The 20912-nt window shown below is 42.1% G+C and overlaps 1 protein-coding gene across 1 annotated transcript in view; it reads right to left on the reverse strand.

Annotated features, from left to right (window-relative positions):
* The window catches only part of LOC126473465 (facilitated trehalose transporter Tret1-like), an 85994-nt gene extending 65815 nt beyond the window's left edge, over nt 1-20179 (reverse strand). Inside the window, exon 1 of the mRNA XM_050100537.1 lies at nt 20070-20179. Within this exon, the coding sequence (XP_049956494.1) occupies nt 20070-20137 (68 nt within the window). The 5' untranslated portion in view covers nt 20138-20179. The remainder of the gene's footprint in view (nt 1-20069) is intronic.
* Nucleotides 20180-20912: the final 733 nt, after the last annotated feature.

Genomic DNA, 20912 nt, shown 5'->3' on the forward strand with positions numbered 1-20912 from the left:
TATTTCATCGTTACGTACATTTGTCACAACGTGTTCACGCATTAACTTTATTAGTGTTTGTACGTTAATGAACTTGTGGTCTTGTAAGGGTTTTAATGTAAATTAGGATACTTTACAATAGCGTCCTTTAACATTTTTTATTTCTCAATGTTCTCTCACTTCGTCCCCCCCCCCCCCCCCCTCCCCCCAACCCACCAATGCATATTCACTCACTGATCGTTTATGTCGCAAGTGTACTTTGATACCGGCGCACGTGCCGCCTGCCTCCTTTTTCTGGTGTTCACGCTCTCCGTTTCCTGTCAATCGGTGTTCAGCTCATAACATGATGTAACATATTATTTGATTGCTTTTATTTCTAGATTTTAACTGTTCTTGACTGAAAAGCCCTGATAATAGGGGCCAGCATACCTAATAATGTATATAATGATATATGCTTACAGCACATATTCATCGGACAAATGTCAGCTCGTTTCATTATTTGGCGTTTGTCCAATGTGAAATTTTTGTAAGAACTACTTTTATTCTTTTGGTAATGTTTTATGATATACGTGATATTTCCACCCTTTGTGGGGATTTAGTATCTGTACGACGGATAGTTTTGACATGTATGTTTCCGGGTTTGTAGTTATTGCTGTTGCATTGTCTTCAGATTACATGTATCTCTGAAGAAGACGGGTCTACATCAGTCTGAACTATTGTCAAAAATTGAATAAAAATACTTTTTGTTGCAACTGTTGGCTGCTTTGGGGTAATTAAGTCATCTCCGTTTCGTTTCGCGCTTACTAAATGAACCTGTAATGAAACGAGCTGCTCTTTGTGAATTTTGTATTTTCTCTATCAATCGTACCTGGGACGGATCCCAGATCGACGAGCAATGTTCAAGTACTGGCAGTAAAGGATCCTGTGCGCTACCTTTTTGCAGCTGTAATTTGTGAGAAGTCTTCTAACGAATCTCAGAATGGCATCTGCCGCACCTGCGGTTAGTTGTATGTGTTCGTTCCATTTTAAATTGCGTACTACCGGATGTTAATGTACGTGACTGCTTTCAATGATTGTTCTGCAATCGGTAATCATACAATAACGAGTATTTCTGTCTATTTATGCACAACACTTTTTGTTTGTTTTTGATGATGTGCAACTGCCAGTCCCCGCTCCAAGTGTAGATCTCTGCATGTCTTTCTGCATGTAGCTAGAGTTATCCAGCGTTGCCATCTGCCTGTGTATAACAGAACTGTGTGCGTAAATCACTTTTGGAATTTCCGACGTTATCCGTAGTGCATTAAAATATGTCACGAAAAATAAAAGTCCTATAACACTTCCTCGGGGAACGCCCGAAGCAACGTTTACGTCAGAAGATTACTCTCCTTTGAGATTAACAAGCTGTGTTCTGGTTGTTAGAAACTCTGCAATAAAGTCACACAACTGGTGTGACATTCCGTGCGCGCAATTTTGATCATTAGAAGACAGTGCGAAGCTGTGTCGAAAAAGTTGTAGAAGTCAAGCAACACGTCATCAACCTGGGCAACGTTGTTTACAATCTTGAGGGTCTCGTGGGCGAAGAGAGCAAACTGAGTTTCTCACGATCCTTCTTTACGGAATTCCTGATGATTCCATTAGGAGATTTTCTGTCTCCAGAAATGTCATAGTACGCGAGCATAAAACATGTTCCACAATACTACAACAGGCCGTGTCTGTTCGGTGACCCTTCTTGGAAACAGGAATGACCTGCACTTTCTTCCGATTGAAATGCTTCGCTGCTCCAGTGACCTACAGTACCCGGCCGTTAGAAGAGGAGAAAGTTCTTTCGCATACTCCATGTAGAATCCCGCGTGTATCCCATCAGGTGCAGTGGCCTTTCCTTAGTAGAGCGATTTCAGTTGATTTTATTTCTGTGGTCACGTATACCGATATCTATAGTTCTGACTTTCGTGTGGCGTTTAAAACAGGAACCGCAGTACACTTTCACTAAGTGAAACTGTTTTGGAAAAAGGCGTGTAGCATTTCGGTGTTCTTTCTGTCGTTTTCCGTTTCGATGCCACTACGTGCACAGTGTTTCTGGACAGATGGCTTTGATCGCCTAATTAATTTAGCGTAAAACCAAAACTTCTTAGGATAGCCTCTTAAATCGTAGTAGACTTTTACTTTCGAATTCACTGAACGTTTCACGTGTGACTCCTACAATTTCTGTTTATCTACGAGGCTTTTACTATCTTTAAAACTACTTAAGTTAAATGTCAGGATGACTCATTTGAAAAAGAAACAGCCGATTTACTTCTGCATACTTTTCTAGTCCGAGTTTGTGGTTTGTATGTAATGACCTCTTCATCGAGAGGACGTAAAGCCTTAGTGTCCCTTTCTTCCGAATTTCCTGCAGTCTCCTTACCCTTAATTAATTTGCTTGGTCCCTCTTTTTTATAATTAAACCTTACATACTATTACAACACCAACTTTCAACTAACGCATTATTACTTTTGTAATGCCGGCCGGAGTGGCCGAGCGGTTCTAGGCGCTTCAGTCTGGAACCGCGCGACCGCTACGGTCGCAGGTTCGAATCCTGCCTCGGGCATGGATGTGTGTGATGTCCTTAGGCTAGTTAGGTTTTAGTAGTTCTAAGTTCTAGGGGACTGATGACCTCAGAAGTTACGTCCCATAGTGTTCAGAGCCATTTGAACCATTTGGTCGGTCTACGCGCTCCTACCGACAAAACACGGTACTGCAAAAGCTCTGTCCATCAAAAAATTACTTCGGTTTCTCTTACTTATTTATTTTTGTACCACCTCGTATATGGGTACCTGAGCCATTATGCTCGAACCTTCGTCAACACCCTGTACAGAGGAGTTGCGTCAAACGAAAGTGCCGGCTGGTATGGCCGAGTGGTTCTAGGCGCTTCAGTCTGGAACCGCGCGCCCGCTACGATCGCAGGTTCGAATCCTGCCTCGGCCATGGATGTGTGTGATGTCCTTAGGTTAGTTAGGTTTAAGTATTTCTAAGTTCTAGGGGACTGATGACCTCAGAAGTTAAGTCCCATAGTGCTCAGAGCCCTCACTTTTATAATATAAATCTAAAGTCTTAGTTTGACAGTAATTTGAGTAGTTCTGTGTGGGGAGGAGGGATGGACTGAACGACCAGAAGCGTTGGTGTCGTCAAAATAAACCTGCAGCCAATGACCTTGTTTCTCATCTACCGTCTTTTAAAAAGTAAGTGAGAAACATGGTTTTAAAATTCTTATGTGGGACTGATCGCTTTAAGATTTAAAGGGGTGATAAATTTTATAGTATTTGGAAGATAATGCATTTTAACAGACAGTGAAAAACAATCGCAACTATATCATCAGTGCAGACACTTCCGTGTTCAGAAGAGGCAGAATGATATTTGTTTTCGGTCCCAAGGTAAACTTGCGATAAGTCAGTAATACCATAGATCGTTGTTGCAATACGGAATCTGTCACTGGAATTAGATCTCGTGTGTACGAAGTGAATTCTGTGTGGATTCTGATAAGTGATAACGTTCTGTTGAGCACTTTACTTTCAGCACTGACGCACACGGAAAAAAGCGGGAATCTGATGGCTGACGATGCAAGAGTAAAAAAAAAAACGTTTTATCTTAAATATTTGTGCTGAGAGAAAATGATACCAGAGTATGTAGTCAATGTTGCTAGGTGAATAAATGTTTGTGGACGTGGACTCATCCATTGTTACAAGCGAAACAGTTCTATTGTTATCACAAGGTATCGCGTGAAAAGCACGTACATGACATGCACACAATGAAACCGCGAACGCATGTATGAGGTACTGCTATTCAGACATCATATCGTATCCTGGTGTCCAATGTACCAGCTGCATCGTTCTCTTCAATTAATTGCTGGAATGTTTAAAGAAAAACACGGAATCTCGCTTTGCAGGAAATTTCTTAACATTATTCAAATAAGGGCTTTCGGTAAAGCAACAGACCAAGTTCTCTGAGTTTAATCTGATGTCAGTATAGCTGATAAAAGGTGGCGAGGTGGCTCTACTACAACTACTAGAAATCGGTAAGTAAACGGCGAAGGATACTGGACTAGTTTTGAAGAAACAAACAATATTCGCTTCTATTTTTGCCTCCGTAATCTGATTTGATATCATATAGACAGACTGACCCTTAAAAGAGCTGACTGTTTGATGTTCGTTAGTGTCTCTTTTCAGTAATTTCAACAGAAGTGATACAGAAATGAGCATCTATCGCATGCCTATAGAACACTTTACAGAAACAGAACGCTTGCACCATTTTGAAGTCAGTTACATCATTCTACCAAATACGAGTGTTACATATACGAATATGACGCTTTAAGCTTTGGGAGGAAAAAAGAAAGACACTATTTAAAATGAGGGGAAAGAATCAACCAAAAGTCTGGATGTGTAATTGATGAACAAGAAAAATGGATTAGGAAAAGATGTGGAACTGCAAGAGTCATACAATAACCGTAACGTCATTACAGGGCCGAATAACAGAGGCTGAAATGAGTTGGACATGCAGTGAGAAAATCAGAGCACAGACTACCTCTGTAGAAAAATTGATGGAACATGAGGACGGAGATCCAGCAACGGATTGCAAGTAAAGTTCCGAGATGAAAAAGCTGCCAAAAAATGCTCCTATCTGAGCACAAAAAGGACGAATATGCTCCTGTTTAAAATACTCAGACAGAAAAGTATGATACTAGCTGTCTCATTCTACCTTTCTGAGCACCTTTAAAAGTTTTCCCAGAAATTTAGGTGTGCGAACATAATCGAGCTCTTTTTAACATGCAACTCACTTCTCACTCTCACGTGCTGCCCTAAGAGTAACTCGCTTACACCCAATAGTATAGTGCTGTAAGTCGCTCATAGCCACCCACTTCCACTTGTTAATTCTTATTCATCAATTCACCCCAACTCATTGTCATTATCTCTTTGTGTCTCTCTGTCACTGTCTTCTGTCTCACAGTCACAATCTCCTTCGTTCAGTGCCACTACTACTGTCCTCTTTCACTGTCTGTGTGTCCATCTTAATTTCTCTTTCTGCTACTACCTCCTTCCCACTGCTGATGTCTCTTCTCAGTGCCACTATCTTTCTCTTGCTCATTGTATATACGCTGTATCTCATTATCACTGGCTGTCACCTATTTCCACTTTCTCCTTTTCTTTGTTCCCCTCCCACTGGCATTTTCTCCTACTTTCTTCTCCTTGCACAGATCTGTCACTGTCGACTATATTCCACTGCCACTGTGTTTCTCTCTTTCTCTCACTACCATTGTCTCCTTCGCTCTTTCTATACAACAACCAATGTCTACTATTCTCTAGTGTTTATTACTTTTCCGTCTCTTTCCTACTGCCACTGTCTGCTTCTCCCTCAGTATAAAAAAGTGCGAATATATTCACATGCCAACATTTTTGGGAACAATTTAAAGGTGCTGAAGAAGGTACCCAGCTTCTCAGTCAGTCTGTAAAACAGGAGCATGGCCGCCTTTTTTGTGCTTGATTGGAGCATCAGTAGGTCAAGTCAAAAAAATGGCTCTAAGCACTATGGGACTTAACATCTGTGGTCATCAGTCCCCTAGACTTACAACACCTTAAACCTAACTATCCAAAGGACATCACACACATCCATGCCCGAGGCAGGATTCGAACCTGCAACCGTAGCAGCCGCGTGGTTCCGGACTGAAGCGCTTAGAACCGCTCGGCCACTGCGGCCGGCTCAGGACAAGACACTCATATGAAAAGAACTTTATAGCTCAGTAAAATTTTGATGGTTTACTTATGTGGTAATGAAATAATGCAAAATTAATTTTATCCCCCAACCGGATTTTACACGCACAAAAAACATGCAGGTGCTTCAGTACTGTAACATGGGGTTCCCAGAACCCTTTACATGATAACGAAGACACTGCACAGGATACTTCTACATGGTACGTCAGTTAATTAACTTCGTTTTCGCCTCACACCTGATTTTACGTACTTATTCTACGTGCAAGTAGCGTAGCTTTGAAGATATCTTATAAATTTCAGCCATTTGCTGTGCCTAGGCGTCTTGGAATCCACCGCTCTGTTTTGCTAACCAAAACCATGTTTTTGAGGTGTTTCTCGATAGCAGATAAAGATTTTTGAAAATGAGAAGATGGCACTCCTAGATGAATGTCAGAATATACTGTTAAAACTTCGAGCAATTTGCTGCTTTTAGTTATTTAAATGTCCGCTGCTGATGGCAAAAACATGGCCGAAAACGTTTTTTCGGGTCTTGTCAGGAATCGAAGATGAACTAAATTGTGTTCCCATAATCGTCTTAAGGCACAATGTAGATCACATCCACTGGAAAAGGAACCAACCGATTTGTCCCATTTGCCTAAGGTGGAGAAAGTGTATAATATTCAACCCTGTACTGTAGGATGGTTACAACAAGACGAGCCAATCTCTTGGGAATAGAAATGGCCCCTAGCCCAAGGATTATCCATAGCACTTAACCCCACATTTCTCTATCAATAGAAACCGAGGAATGAGCCCCGGAAAAATCCCGTTTTTATGCGCAGCGTTTTGGAACATACTAGGTGGCGTACCGATAACGCCAAATGCTCATCCAGTGCATTAGACAAAAATCATTAGATGAGGCTTGCGGAGGGTGCATATATACAAAAAAGAAAGAAAGAAAGAAAAAAGGTCCGTGTTGGTTAAGTAATGACGCTATTGAAAACAAATAACGCCACTATTTAAAACACGTTGTGTGCTGCAACTATCAATAGTAAGACCACCGTCTGGCAGGTATATCAACGAATCCATACAATTACATGAGTAATAAATACGCGCCACATAGTTTACGTTCAGAGCACTCTGTCAGACAATTTGGGCACAGATTCGGTTGAAAGAGGGGTTAGTGTTATGGTGTCATCACGTCCCCCCCTCCCCCAAAGAATATTAAATTTCTTAGGAAACTTAAGGAGAATGAAGTAAGATGAAAACCAGCAGTCTCTAAAATACCAAGAAATTCTAGAAATTACAAAGTGTGTTTAACAGAAGACGCTTTCCAGTTGCTCACCTGAAGGTCTGTACACGTACATGGGCTTGTTGCTTGGTTCTCGGTAAGCGAACATTCCAGCCTCCTACCGACACACCCCTACCATGCAGTGATTTTCGTAGTAGGCTTGCCAATCAACTAAAAACCGATTGGACAATGTCAGTGGATATGGCCATAACGTCAAAGGCAAGTGCCGCTGGGCATTTCAGCAATAAATTCCACGCCATACTTAGTTTGTCGACTTGACATTCATGAGAAGACAAATTGTTGCTTTTAACAGACTAAGACCAGGTCACATGGATACTAATAAAACGTGACTTTTTTAAAATTAATTCCTTTCACAAACTGTGAGTTCTGCTTCATTGATGAGAACATTGTACAAATGCGAGTGGCGTTCAGTAACTAATGTAACACGTTTTATTCCTGAAAGCTGGATGGTTTCATTCAGTATTACATTACACCATATTATTGGATAAGGAAGAACATTCCACTAAACTGTCAGCTCCTCTCGGGTGCGTAGACATGGGTGAGACCTTGCGTTGTCATAGAGAAGGAGAATTTCGTTTGCTTTTTTGTGGTAACACAATACACTTCAGAATTGAATGTTGCGCCAGCAGGGTGGATATCAAACGGAATAACCCCCTTTAAAGTCCCCGAAGACCGTTGCCATGCCTTTACCATATAAGGGTGTGACTTTGCACTTATTCTTCGGAGGGGAGGCGGTGTGAGGTGACTCCATCGATTGTCGTTTTGTTTCCGGTTCGAAGCGATGAACCCATATTTTATCGCCTGTCACGATGTCCGATAAAAATTTGTCACGCTCAGCATCATAACACGCTAGCCTTTTTGCACAGATGGTCCTTTGTTGCTCTTTCTGGTCTTCCGTTAGACGCCGAGGAAGCCAGCTGGCATACGTCTTTGAGAACCCGAACTGGTTAAAGAGTGTGTCAGCACTACCAACAGAGACGTCCAGTTGTGGAGAAAAGTGTTTGATTGTGTGTGATACGTCTATCGCCCCGAATGAGAGACACCGCACGTTTCAACACTACAGGAGTCACAGCTTTGTGCCGGCACACGATGAGATCGGACAGGTTTGCGTGACGTTGTGATTATGACAGATGCCTCGCCCAATGGCTCACCTTGCTTTTCTTCACAGCCAGGTCTCCGTAGACACTCTGCAAGCGCCTATGAATATCTGTCATGCTCTGGTTTTCCGTCAAAAGGAACTCAATGACAGCTCTCTGCTTGTAACGCACTTCTCTTACAGAAGGCTGTGTATAGTGCCACCACCTATCGGAGCTTTATGAAACTGTAGGGGTGAAGTGGGAATACTCCAAGATGCCCCACAACAAATTCCGCGTTTATTCAACTGAAACTGACCAAGAAAAAAAGTGTTGCATTACTTATTGAACTCCCGTCATAGTATTAGAATGTAATGAATACAATCGTTCAAAAACAATAACACTCTGCAATATTTTAAAAATTCAGGACTGTGTTTTTCTTAGAGTAGCTCTTAATTCCATTAACAGGTCCGTTGCCACATACATTTGCCATTTTATCCGTCTCTGTATAAGGGAAGTTTAAAATTTTATGTTATTTTCTTACATTGCATTATTCCTTATCCCTTTCAGTTGCACGTTTTTAAATCTAATCAGAACAATGTCCTTTGTATCATTACGTTAAGTAATTGTGTCTTTTGCAGTGAGTTCTGCCTGAAAGGAAATAAAAAGCATGTAGCCAGGATAATATGAAGCGGAAACGACTGAAAGAAACAGCACTCCCGTCGTTTACATACTCGTATAACCATAGTCTTTATCGTCCTGTCTACCCGACAGGAGGCCCTAGTCACACGACATTTTATTTACCATAGTCTTTAGACTTTTATTCCTAGTCGTAGTGGTAAGTGAAATACTGGTAATGGTGAATCCAAACTTCGATTGCACATTGTGTAAATTATGACTCTGTGAAGGTTGAAAATTTGTTGCTTTTATAGGTCTTAAATAAATTGCCTGACTCATAAACGTTTTTCTTCTTTCCGCAGTTTGCGGAGGGTCGGCGTATTTGGCATACCCTTCATGCCAACACCCCCATACCCCCCCCCCCCCCCCCCCCGCAACCCCTGGGACGCAATCAGTGTACCCCAGCTGTCTGTGTCTGGTGTAAATCAGGAAATAGTGCGAACGTGTTTCAAATGTCTATGAGTCGTGTAAATGAGGCAGGACACGGGGACCAGCCTGGTATTCACCTACTGGGATGTGGAAAACCACCTAAAAACCACATCCAGGCTGGCCGGCACACCGGCCCTTGTCGTTAATCCGCCGGGCAGATTCTATCCGGGGCCAGTGCGCCTTCCAGAGTCCAGGAAGCAGCGCATTAGTGCTCTCGGCTAGCCTGGCGGGTGTCTGACACATAAATACTTCTGAAAATTTTCGAACTAATGCTTTTCGGTAGCCATATTTCTACGAGGGTCGCTCAATAAGTACTGCCCCACATTTTTTTAAAAAAGCCATTAAAATATATAGACAAACATTCTTTTTCGTGCTTCCTATTTGATGTTTGTTCTGTGCGCCGGTAACGTTTATAACCGTCTGGCAGATGGCAGATCCGTAGTACTGCGTCAAAAAACCGTCTACATACGATCCACGTTAAAAGCAACGTGCTGTCATTGCATTCTTGTGTGCAGAAAAAGAAACCGTGGTGAACATTCATAAACGTATGTGGGCAGTGTACGGCGATCCTGAAGCTTGATAGGAGCACAGTTGGGCGATGAGTAAAGAAAGTTACAGCCTCATGCTGAAACAGAGCAGCCACTGCTCCAGACATGCTGAATCCTGCGGATGCCATTATTCCTGCTGACATGCGCATCACAATTCGACATTGCCTTTACAGTTGTTGGTTACATTGGAAGTGCGTCTGCAATGATCTAGATCCTCGGATATTCAAAGAGGTGCTCAGATGGGTTCCACGAATGCTCACAGAAGACCACAAAATTCAAAGCAAGGCCATTTCATCTGAATTGCTGGAGCATTTTGAGATCTACGGAGAAGCCTTTCTGTCACGGATCGCTACGGGGGACAAAAGCTGGGTGCACCACTTTACCCCAGTTACAAAAGGCAGTCCATGGAGTGGCATCATCCATAAACGAAGAAATTGAAGACAACTCCCTCTGCCGGAAAAGTCATGGTGACCGTCTTCTGGGATTTTGATGGCATCATCCTGGTGAATGTGATGCCAAGAGGGTCAACCATTAAGTCAGAGGCATACGTGAAGACTCTGAATATACTCAAGAAACGTTTCTGACGCGTTCGATCGGACAAGAATCCAGCAAAAATCTTTCTTTAACACGGTAATGCACGCCCTCACACAAGTCTCAGAACCCAGGAACACATCGCCAAATTGGGTATGACATTAATGCTTAATGAGTCTCTACGGGGAACACACTTTGAAGATGACGAGAGTGTGAGGCATGCAGTGAAAACATAGCTACACTTACAGGACTTTTAGCAGAAGCAAATACGTGGTCTTCCACAACGCTGGTGTACGGCCATAGAACGTATTGGAGACCACGTAGAAAAATAGAACATGGACAAGACATGTTGGTGTATATTGCCACCAAATTCTACACTTTAAAATAAATATGTTCTGAGAAAAAATGTGGGGAATTGCTTACTGAATGACCCTCGTGTAAAGTGCAGTTTCTTGGAAGTTGTTCTTTACCGATGTACCATCCACTAGTGTAAACAAATTATTATTATTATTATTATTATTATTATTACATTAGAGTAATTTATATTGTTTATTGTTATCTTCAGCACGTTAAAAGGGGGAATGACCACAAATTCTAACAGTAACAAACTGTGACCTTTACCTCAGCACCGAAGCCTTAACTCGCGCCTGCTTGGACTTAACATTATACGTCCACAATACCTGGTTACGTTCATCATCTTGTTCAGTTAACTTGTATACGTTTCATACAGTTACTGATTTTTATAACTGCACTGATATGAAAGCAGTATTATGAGTTAAGATTTCAGACGTCCTAGACTTTTGTATCTTAAAGAGTCAACCTATAATAGGCAGTCAAATAAAAAGGAGAAATATGGAAAAAAGTTCGTAAGCTGTTTGTTATTTCAAAAATAATCGGCATAATTGTTAATAAATTTATCTCACTGTAAAACAAGACGGTCAGTGCCTTCATGGCAAAATTTTTGCGGTTTCATTGTACCCAGGCGTACACCTCTTCGTCCGAAGCAAATCGAGGCCACGAACGACTTTCTATTGGCTCCAAAAATATTGAAATCGCTTGGGGAGAGATCGGCGCTGTGTGGGCGATGTGTGAGAGCTTCATAGCGAAATTTTCGAAAGTAACCAAAACAACCTTGGCAACTTGTGGTCAAGTTCCGAGTATGCTGCAGAAGTCTTGTTGGAAAGCCCTTACATATGCTCGACACAGACCCGATCTCTCCCCATATGATTTCCATATTTTTGGAGCAATGAAGAATTAAATTCGTGGCCATTGATTTTCTTCGGGCGAAGATGGGCACACCTGGTTACGATCACGGTTTTGTAGGCAACAGCAAATATTTTTCCATGGAGGCACTGACGGGCTTGTCTCGCAGTGGGATAAGTGTATTAACACGTATGGTGATTCGATTACGTTTGAAATAATAAACTGTATACTCACTGTTTTCCTCTATGTTATTTTCATTTGGCTGTTCCTAGTAGCATAATATGTTATTTTTGAAAGAACTGCTTTGATATCTATTTACGACGTCTCTTTTTAGCATATTGGACGCTGTTCAGCCAAGTATACGAAAACGTTTGAACTATTGGTAGGTTTAGTCGTCTCGATTCCGCCAGGAAAAAATCAATGGAAAATCGTCCTATCCGACAAGGGATGGGTTTCTGAGGACTTGAATGGTCACTGTTAGGTGTTACAACTGCAACGGACCAATCACTGACTATCCAGCCATGTGTAGAGCGGAGATTCCCATGTCGGACAGCGTGGTATGAAACGGCAGCGCGGTCGTCGGGGCGCTGTCATTAGTGTATGCAGCGCTTGTTCAGTTCTGCGCCAACTAGTGTGTGACCGCTCTTTACCGTTAACTCGGTACCGTTTGCTTGACGTCGCATCGATTAGAACTGCTCGTATCGTGGACCACCTCTGGCTGTGGATACGGACTTTGACCAGAGTGGACCGTTTTCACGCAACATTTCTATCACATAATGACGACACGAATGGACCGATGTCGCATTATAGGGAGTCGTTGCTGTGTTTGTATTTAGCTCATAAAGTCAGTTTGAATCTGAGCTTCAACACTATCTGATCAGTAATGATGGGACAATCGACTGGTTTTTTAACAATTGATTGGCCAGTCGATTGTTTTTGCCGGTCAGTCAGTTTTGCCAGTCGAATGAAACAACCGAATGACACTAGTATCTGCAGCTACGTCGGATATATGAATTTTTTTTCGCTCAATCTCCATTTATAAGTGATTTCACTTACATAATCTTTCAGCCTTTTTGTTGTGTATGAACCTTGAGTAGAGTTGCCAACTTTTTTAGAGACAAATGACGTACGGTATCTTGTTTCAGAGAGAGATAAATGAAAAGTATATACAGGAAATTTGAATAAGAACGCCGTCAGTCACAATTTTTTTGTCTTATTAAATCACGCGATGAACTTCGCTCCCTGTGGGTCCATCTTCAGGTGGATATAGTCTAATACATTTCACATTCGCTCTTTATGAATCCAAAATGCTCGTGTAATTTAACAAAACAGGAAAAAATCTTTTTGAAGGTGTTGTCATTCGTACTTCCTGTGTATTGAATATAATAACGCTCACAGCTGCAAAATATGGATAAAATTAAACTAAAAAGTTTATTCCAAAAAATATAGCATTTTCAAGATTTGTATATTTATTTACTTAAATACCAACTTTTCATACTTCTGGCATTAAATAGGGATTTTTGGTTGGTTGTGAAAGGTTAGTAACTGTTGCCATATTATAAATTTACCTTGAAATAAATGGACTATCACTTTTTTACTTAAATTTATTGAAGCTCTATTTCTCACTTCCTGCCAGTTTGCACACATCACCGATAGTTGTTCTTCGCTAAATACTGGGATGACGAGAACAGAAACCATATAAGATATATTTTTTATTGTTTGGTTATTTGATCACTTGCTTTTTAAGCTTGTAGCTTACTACCACTTGTGTCAACCACTTCTTCACGAAAAATATTGGTTATCATTCGTTAATTTTCTTTGAATTTCTTTAACTCATATAGTTTGGCAATATAATCATCCTCGCAGGTAATGTACACCGCAGTGAATTTATCTTAATATTAATTCTTATCCGGTTACAAGTTTTCTTTGAGTCCCTCGCGACTGAGCGTTCCAGACTTTAATCCTGACACAATGTCCAGTAGCATATAAACGCCTATCCACAAACATGCACAAAAAACTGCTACTTATTGGCATTAAATGCTTGTAAAATGTAAAAATCGAAACGACAATAACAGTGACGGTATGCGCTAGCAAAATGCAGTAAACAATAGTGATTTCAACAACGCCAAAACAGTCGAATGTTTCCGCTCAGAACTGAATGCGCCGGGGATGAGGTAGCTTCAGTTGTCGCTCCCAGGGGTCCATATGGGTGGGGGTGCGAATGGGGTTACAGACCGTTCACAGTGATGGCTGGAAATAAGACTTTATCTGTGAAACTGAAGTCGCAATGTGTGAATGTTCTTCATGCCCGTGAAACACCATACCTGGTAACGTTTTTAAGGCTGCAAAATGTAAACAGGTTTGTGTGCATTGGTATGATTTGCTCATACAGAGCCGGTAATTCTCTGCACAATATTTTTAGTTTTCACATAAATAAATAGCTGAATAAGTGTTTAAGGGCTAGATTCCAACGATTTTTAATTAATAGACATCATCACGCTTTTTCAGTGAAACGGAAGGCAAACAGTCGCTAAAATATGGCAATGTATTTCGAAGACGGGAACTTTAGTGCTCAACTTTGTACCCCCAATGATACATAAGCCTAATAAGTTACATGTTAATTACATCATCCGCAGCAGTATCTTAACCAGTTTTAAATGATGAAAAGAAAAATTGGTCTATCCAGTTATCACTAAATAAATATCTATAATGCTTATTTTAACTTTGGCGTACATCCAAGAGGTACCCGACGGGGTGGGTCCAAAGTCTGGGGCTATGTGTACCCCAGTTGTATGCCACTGCTTTAATTCATCCAATGAAAGTGCTACTGATTAGTTTCACTCAGAAGATTGAATGAATAGCTCAGTTACCTAAAACACTAAACAGTGGCTTCAGTTGTAAGAACGAATGTATCGTTCAGCCGATAGAAGAAAAAGTTGTTTCACTTGGAAAAAAAAGGATGAATAATTGAGACAACACGCAAAATTACAACGGAATGTATCGACTGTTTTCATTCTGTTGCTCTGACAGACTGGTTTCACTTGGCAGAGATAATAATCCAGTCGATACATGAAATTACAACCAACTGAAACGATTGTTTTCATTCGGGGGCTCCCACACGATTGTTTCGCTTAAAATAATGAATGAATAATTCGACTGACAGTTAAAACTACAACACTCTGAGCAGACTGTTTTACGACAAGGGATTATTTTCATTCGGTCGTTCCCATCATTGCAGATTAGTGCTGTATCTAGGCAATATGCACTTCGAACTTTATTTGTATCTCATTCTTTCTAATTCGCTGGTTTAATTTATTCTTGAGACAGACAGGGAAATGTGCGATAACTGCTTGTTTAATTGAAAATAATGTTATGCACCAGCCCGAAAACTGGTTGCAAAAACTCTGCTAAGGTATTAATCAGAACAGGTACGCTACAGAGTTGGCACAAACGATTCGCTGGCCGTCGTTTTCAAGCCATCCTATTCTAAAGAAAGAAGGGAGACAGTTTACGGTTTGACATTCCGTCGACAATGATGTCATTAGAGGCTAAGCACATGCACTTTTTGAGGAGAAAGAAAGAAGAAATCCACCAAGCCCAATTAAAATGGACTACCCTTAAGTTCGCCTTTATTGATTTTAGAAAATCGTAGGAAGCCTAAATCTAGATGATCGTTCGCGAATTTGAAATACGCTTCTCTCGAATGAGAGTACGGTGTGGGAACCACAACGCCAGCTCGCTGAAACATCACATGGTGTTTCGCGGTCACTGTGATCCCAGTTATACGGCGACGACGTCTTGTGATTTTTTAAATATACTATGTCAGCTCGCGTTATTATTTATATGACGAGTTTGGAAGACGATTAATTATACCAGCACGTGTCCGAAATGCTACCAGCACAAACGTTTCTAAATATATATTGTTCAGTTGTTTGCTTTTTATGTTTATCTCGTGATTCGGAAACGATTCAGAATAGAGCAAATTTCTACTTTGGTTTGCCTGCTGGAAATTATAATAGGATGACGTAATGCGTGGTTGGGAAGCTGCCACAAGGAACATCAGGATTTGACGTCCGGTAGGTGACGAAATGATTAAAGATAGAGCCCAACCTCGGATTGGACAAGGAGTGGGACGAAAACCGGTCGCATCCTTTTCAGGGTAGGGAAGCTGAACCGTCATCTTCTCGAATACCAAACCAGCGAATTACAATTGTGACCTCTCGCTTTCTGTGGAAGCTGCTGTGAGTAGACTGAAAATATAGACTACATTTGTGGGCGAAACTCAAAAGCGGTCAATTTCCAGGTCTCCGTGTCTACGGGGTAGAGGCTGCCTCGTAAAGCGGAGATGGCGGGTCCCATTCCTGACCCGTACTTAGGTAATATTGTGGGTTTTATGGATGAGAATACTGCGTCCTCCGTAGGAATATAAAATGAAAGGCAGAAAAGTTTAACACTGAACAAAGTAAGCAATATTTTTTCGAAAGCATTCAGAGAGGCAGTCATAAACTGGGAAGATATCAAGAAAGCTTAGGAAAGACGCTCTTGTACCTAGGAGATTACCAAAGTCAAATATTCTTTTATGTATCAGGAACAAGAAGTTCGTTGATTTGAAGTTGGTCGATCGCCTTGAATATGAGAGCACGCTCGTTCCAACACCGCAGGAGTCACAGATGTGTGCGGCTGGCTGGCAAGCGGGAGATCGGCAAGGTTTGCGCGACCTTGTTGCGATGGTGACTGACGCCTCGCACAACTACTCATCGTGCTTTTGTCCACTGCCAGGTCTCCACAGACAGTCTGCAACAGCCTATGAATACAAGCAATGCTCTGGTTCTCCGCCAAAAGAAACTCAGGCAGCTCTTTTCTTCGAACGCACCTCCGTTACAGACACTAGTTTGAAGGCTATGTATAGCGCCACCACCTATCAGAACTTCATTAAACTACGTGGGCTGAAGCGGGAGTATCCCACCATGCCCCACAACAGGTTCCGCATTTTTGAAACCGAAAATTGCCGGAAAAAAAGTGTTGCATTACTTACTGAACGTCCCTTGTAATTATAGCATACACAGAGACCATGAAGCAGTCACTCTATCAGCACCCAATACTTGAATGGAGCGGGAAGAAACTGTAACACGCGATACAAGGAGAAGAACCATCTGCGATGCATTTCACTTTGGCTTGAAAAGTATGCCTGTGGATGTAAATGTAAACGCAATGCCAAAAAGGAAGCTTGCTCTCTACGGGTACACGTCATAATAGAGCCGAAACAGACTAGCCATGTTAATTTTTATCTATTATCTGATCAAAGTATAGTATACGGACTGACTGTTAGATAAGTTCTTTAAGAAGCGGAGACACAAATGAAGACATCCAGGAACGCGACCTTTTCAAGTTGAAACTTAGAACACACCTGCTTTTCCAATAAAACCCAAAACTGGAAAATTCACAGATAATGGGCTCAAGAAAGAAAGGAGATGCAGTGAATGCGAAAGCGTGATTACTGGCATAAGCTGTTGCCAGCAAACCAGTTGGTAAAGATGAAGCAGGAAGATCGATAAGTACGCGCCAGATCAAGTGCGCCTATCATGAGGGAGGCCAGAGACACATCGGCAAGCAACACGCCGCCAACGTCACTGCAGCTGACTGGAGGACCTCACTGACTCACACTTCCAGTTGGGCATCTGTCAGTTTATTGCAGAGCGCACTCCGATCACGTCGCAGGTTACGACAGTACATAGTGACCAGATTAGTGAAGATAGTGGGATTGGCACTGAAACGTAAGTTTGAAACAACAAGATGCCGATATTGTCTGCAAGAGGACTATTACTGATGAGCTTGTACCACAGAACACGGACTCTTTTCTTGTTAAGTAAATGTTCATGTAAATAAAGAACTGTATTAATCTACATATGCATTTGTGTTGTAGAAACAGAATACCAGCCGCCCATAACAACATCCTCACCCTTGCTTTCTTGCATTACAAGACTCTACAGTGGCGACGGGGATACTACAACTAAAATATTAAGGAAAGATGCAATCGGTCCACAGCTGGTCGAAACGAACGAAGGTACAGAAAAAAGTCTACAATGCGTGTATTCAAAGACAAGCAGGTTTTAGTTCTGATGTCTAAAGAGGTTGCGGGGGGAAAAAAATGGTGGCTTGTTAAGGTTCCGTACCTCAATCGGTAAAAACGGATCCCGTGTAGGATCACTTTGTTGTCTGTCTGTCCATCTGACAGTTCAAAACCATTTTCCTCAGGAACGGGTAGATGTATTAAGTTGAAACTGATGATTAAGGTATTCGATCGCTTGTCGATGTAATGCAGTGAGGCTTCTGTTAGTGTAATAAAAGTATACGGTCGTTCATGTTATACACTTTGACACTCGCAAACTCACTCATCAAAACCCACAGAGTCCTTCCTGTTGACATAAAATCATGAAATTTAACAAGAAAGTAGGTATCAGAGTACAACTAAAGGAGAAAATCTGAAATTTTTAATTTGTCAATTATCAGACTGCCAGTCTTTCCGTCCGCCTGTTAAGAGCCCTGTTTCTCAGTAACAGGTAGAGATAGTTGAAATTTATGTCACGTACTACAGCCTACAGTCACTTGGTGGTGTCGTACATGTAAGCTTCTAAGTCAATGCAATCAAAAGATGCGGTCATTTATATCATATATATTGATACTCGCAAATTCACTTATCAGAACCTTTGGGGTCCTTCCCGTTGACCTACAATTATGAAACTGGGCAAGGAGCAAAGTTTCACATTAAAACCAAAGCAAAAAAAAATCGAAAGTTTAATTTGTAATTATGTCACACGAAAAAATTTTTTTTTTGCTTTTGTTAACAGACCGTCTGTCTGTCCCTCCGTTTTTCTCGGGAACGGAAAGACGTATTAAGTCGAAATTTGTATCACATACTAACAGGATGTAGACGAAGATGAAATCGAAGATATGATATTGCGTGAAGAGTTTGACAGAGCACTGAAAGACCTGAGTCGAAACATAGCCGCGGGAGTAGACAACATTCCATTAGAACTACTCACAGCCTTGGGAGAGTGAGTCCTGACAAAACTCTACCATCTGGTGAGCAAAATGTATGAAACAGGCGAAATACCCTCAGACTTCAAGAAGAATATAATAATTCCAATCCCAAAGAAAGCAGGTATCGACAGATGTGAAAATTACCGAACTATCAGTTTAATATGTCACAGCTGCAAAATACTAACGCGAATTCTTTACAGACGAATGGAAAAACTGGTTGAAGCCGACCTCGGGGAAGATCAGTTTGGATTCCGCAGAAATGTTGGAACACGTGAGGCAATACTGACCCTACGACTTATCTTAGAAGAAAGATTAAGGAAAGGTAAACCTACGTTTCTAGCATATGTAGACTTAGAGAAAGCTTTTGACAATGTTGACTGGAATACTCTCCTTCAAATTATGAAGGTGGCAGGGGTAAAATACAGGGAGCGAAAGGATATTTACCATTTGTACAGAAAGAAGATTGCAGTTATAGTAGTCGATGGGCATGAAAGGGAAGAAATGGTTGGGAAGGGAGTGAGACAGGGTTGCATCCTATCCCTGATCTTATTCAATCTGTATATTCAGCAAGCAGTAAAGGAAACAAAAAGAAATATCTGGAGTAGGATTTAAAATCCATGGAGAAGAAATAAAAATTTTGATGTTTGTCGATGACATTGTAATTCTGTCAGAGACAGCAAACGACCCAGAAGAGCAGTTGAACGGAATGGACAGTGTCTTGAAAGCAGGATATAAGATGAACATCATCAAAAGCAAAACGAGGATAATGGAATGTAGCCTAGTTAAATCAGGTGATGCTGAGGGAATTGGGTTGGATCAGTTTTGCTATTTGGAGAGCAAAATAACTGATGAAGGTCGAAGTAGATAGGATATAAAATGTAGACTGTCTATGGCAAGGAAAGCGTTTCTGAAGAGAAATTTGTTAACATCGAGTATAGATTTAAGTGTAAGGAAGTCTTTTCTGAAAGTATTTGTATGGAGTGAAACACTGACGATAAATTATCCAGAACGAGAATAAAAACTATAGAAATATGGTGCTACAGAAGAATGCTGAAGATTAGATGGGTATATCATGTAATGAATGAGGAGGTACTGAATAGAAATGAGGAGAAGAGGAATTTTTGGCACAGCTTGACTAGGAGGGATCGGTTGGTAGGACACGTTCTGAGGCATCAAGGGAACACCAATTTAGTACTGGAGGGAAGCGTGGAGGATAAAAATCGTAGAGGGAGACCAAGAGATGAATACACTAAGCAGATTCAGAAGGATGTAGGATGGAGTAGTTACTCAGAGATGAAGAAGCTTGCACAGGATAGAGTAGCATGGAGAGCTGCATCAAACCAGTCTCTGGGCTGAAGACCACAACAACATATCCATTTCCTGCACCAGATGGTACGAGTATATTTGTCTTTCGGAACGTCGCTAACAATTGAGAACTGACGCGACCAGAAATCAGAGAAGATTTTACTCCAGATGAAAGTGATATTCTGTCCTGCTGAGGATGTCTCTCCCATTAGGTTGTCGGACGGAGGGCGCTGCAGATTCGATGTACTCGTACCTCGGCAACAAGGGCGCGCGCTCGCCCTTGGAGCCCGCGCGCGCCAGGAAGCTGCCTTTCTTCCACATGGCTGCCCGCTGCCCGCCGCTCAGCGCCAGAAGACGACAGGGCTCGTCCAAGCCGCAAGCGGAACTGCCGTCGAGACGAGCATGCGGTCATGCCTCTCTGGAGCCCAGCCAATAAGCTGGAGCCGCAGCCAATACACTCACGTGCCTTGTTTACACGCCTACTTCCTCCAGTGGTCTCGTGCACAAAGCACACGCCTCCTCGTATCCCTCCGTCCTCCCAGCAGTCCAAGCCAAGGCACGCTCCCGGCTCCGTCTCCCCAAGCTCTTTTCTGGCCGTACGTGGGGTCTGGACCCCTCCACCATCCTCCACACCTATAAATCCCTCATCCGCCCTATCCTCTGCTACGCCCACCCTGCCTGGATCTCCGCCCCTCCTACCTTTTACAAATCCCTTCAAATCCTTGAACACGATGCTCTCCACCTCGCCTATCGTATCCGACTCCCCTCCTCCACGCGGATCCTGTACGATCTTATTCCATTCCCCCACCTCCTCCTCTTCCTCGAATGCATACGGATCCTATACAGCTACCGTAAACTAGATCCCCCTCACGCGCTTGTCTCTCACATCCTCTCCAACCCCCGTCCGCTGCCGCACCTGTATTTCCACGTCCCACCTGCTCTCCATCTCTCCACTCTCCATACCCTCTCCCAAGGTGGCTTCCGCCAGCTTCCCCTCCCTGATGATGCCCTCCTCCCCTCCATCTACCCCTCCTATCAACTTTGATCCTCCCCTCCCACTTCCTGTGTCCTTTCCTTAGGGCACCCTCTCTCCCTT

The sequence above is a fragment of the Schistocerca serialis genome, chromosome 4 (genome assembly GCF_023864345.2).
Source record: "Schistocerca serialis cubense isolate TAMUIC-IGC-003099 chromosome 4, iqSchSeri2.2, whole genome shotgun sequence".
In the NCBI taxonomy this organism is placed as follows: domain Eukaryota; kingdom Metazoa; phylum Arthropoda; class Insecta; order Orthoptera; family Acrididae; genus Schistocerca; species Schistocerca serialis.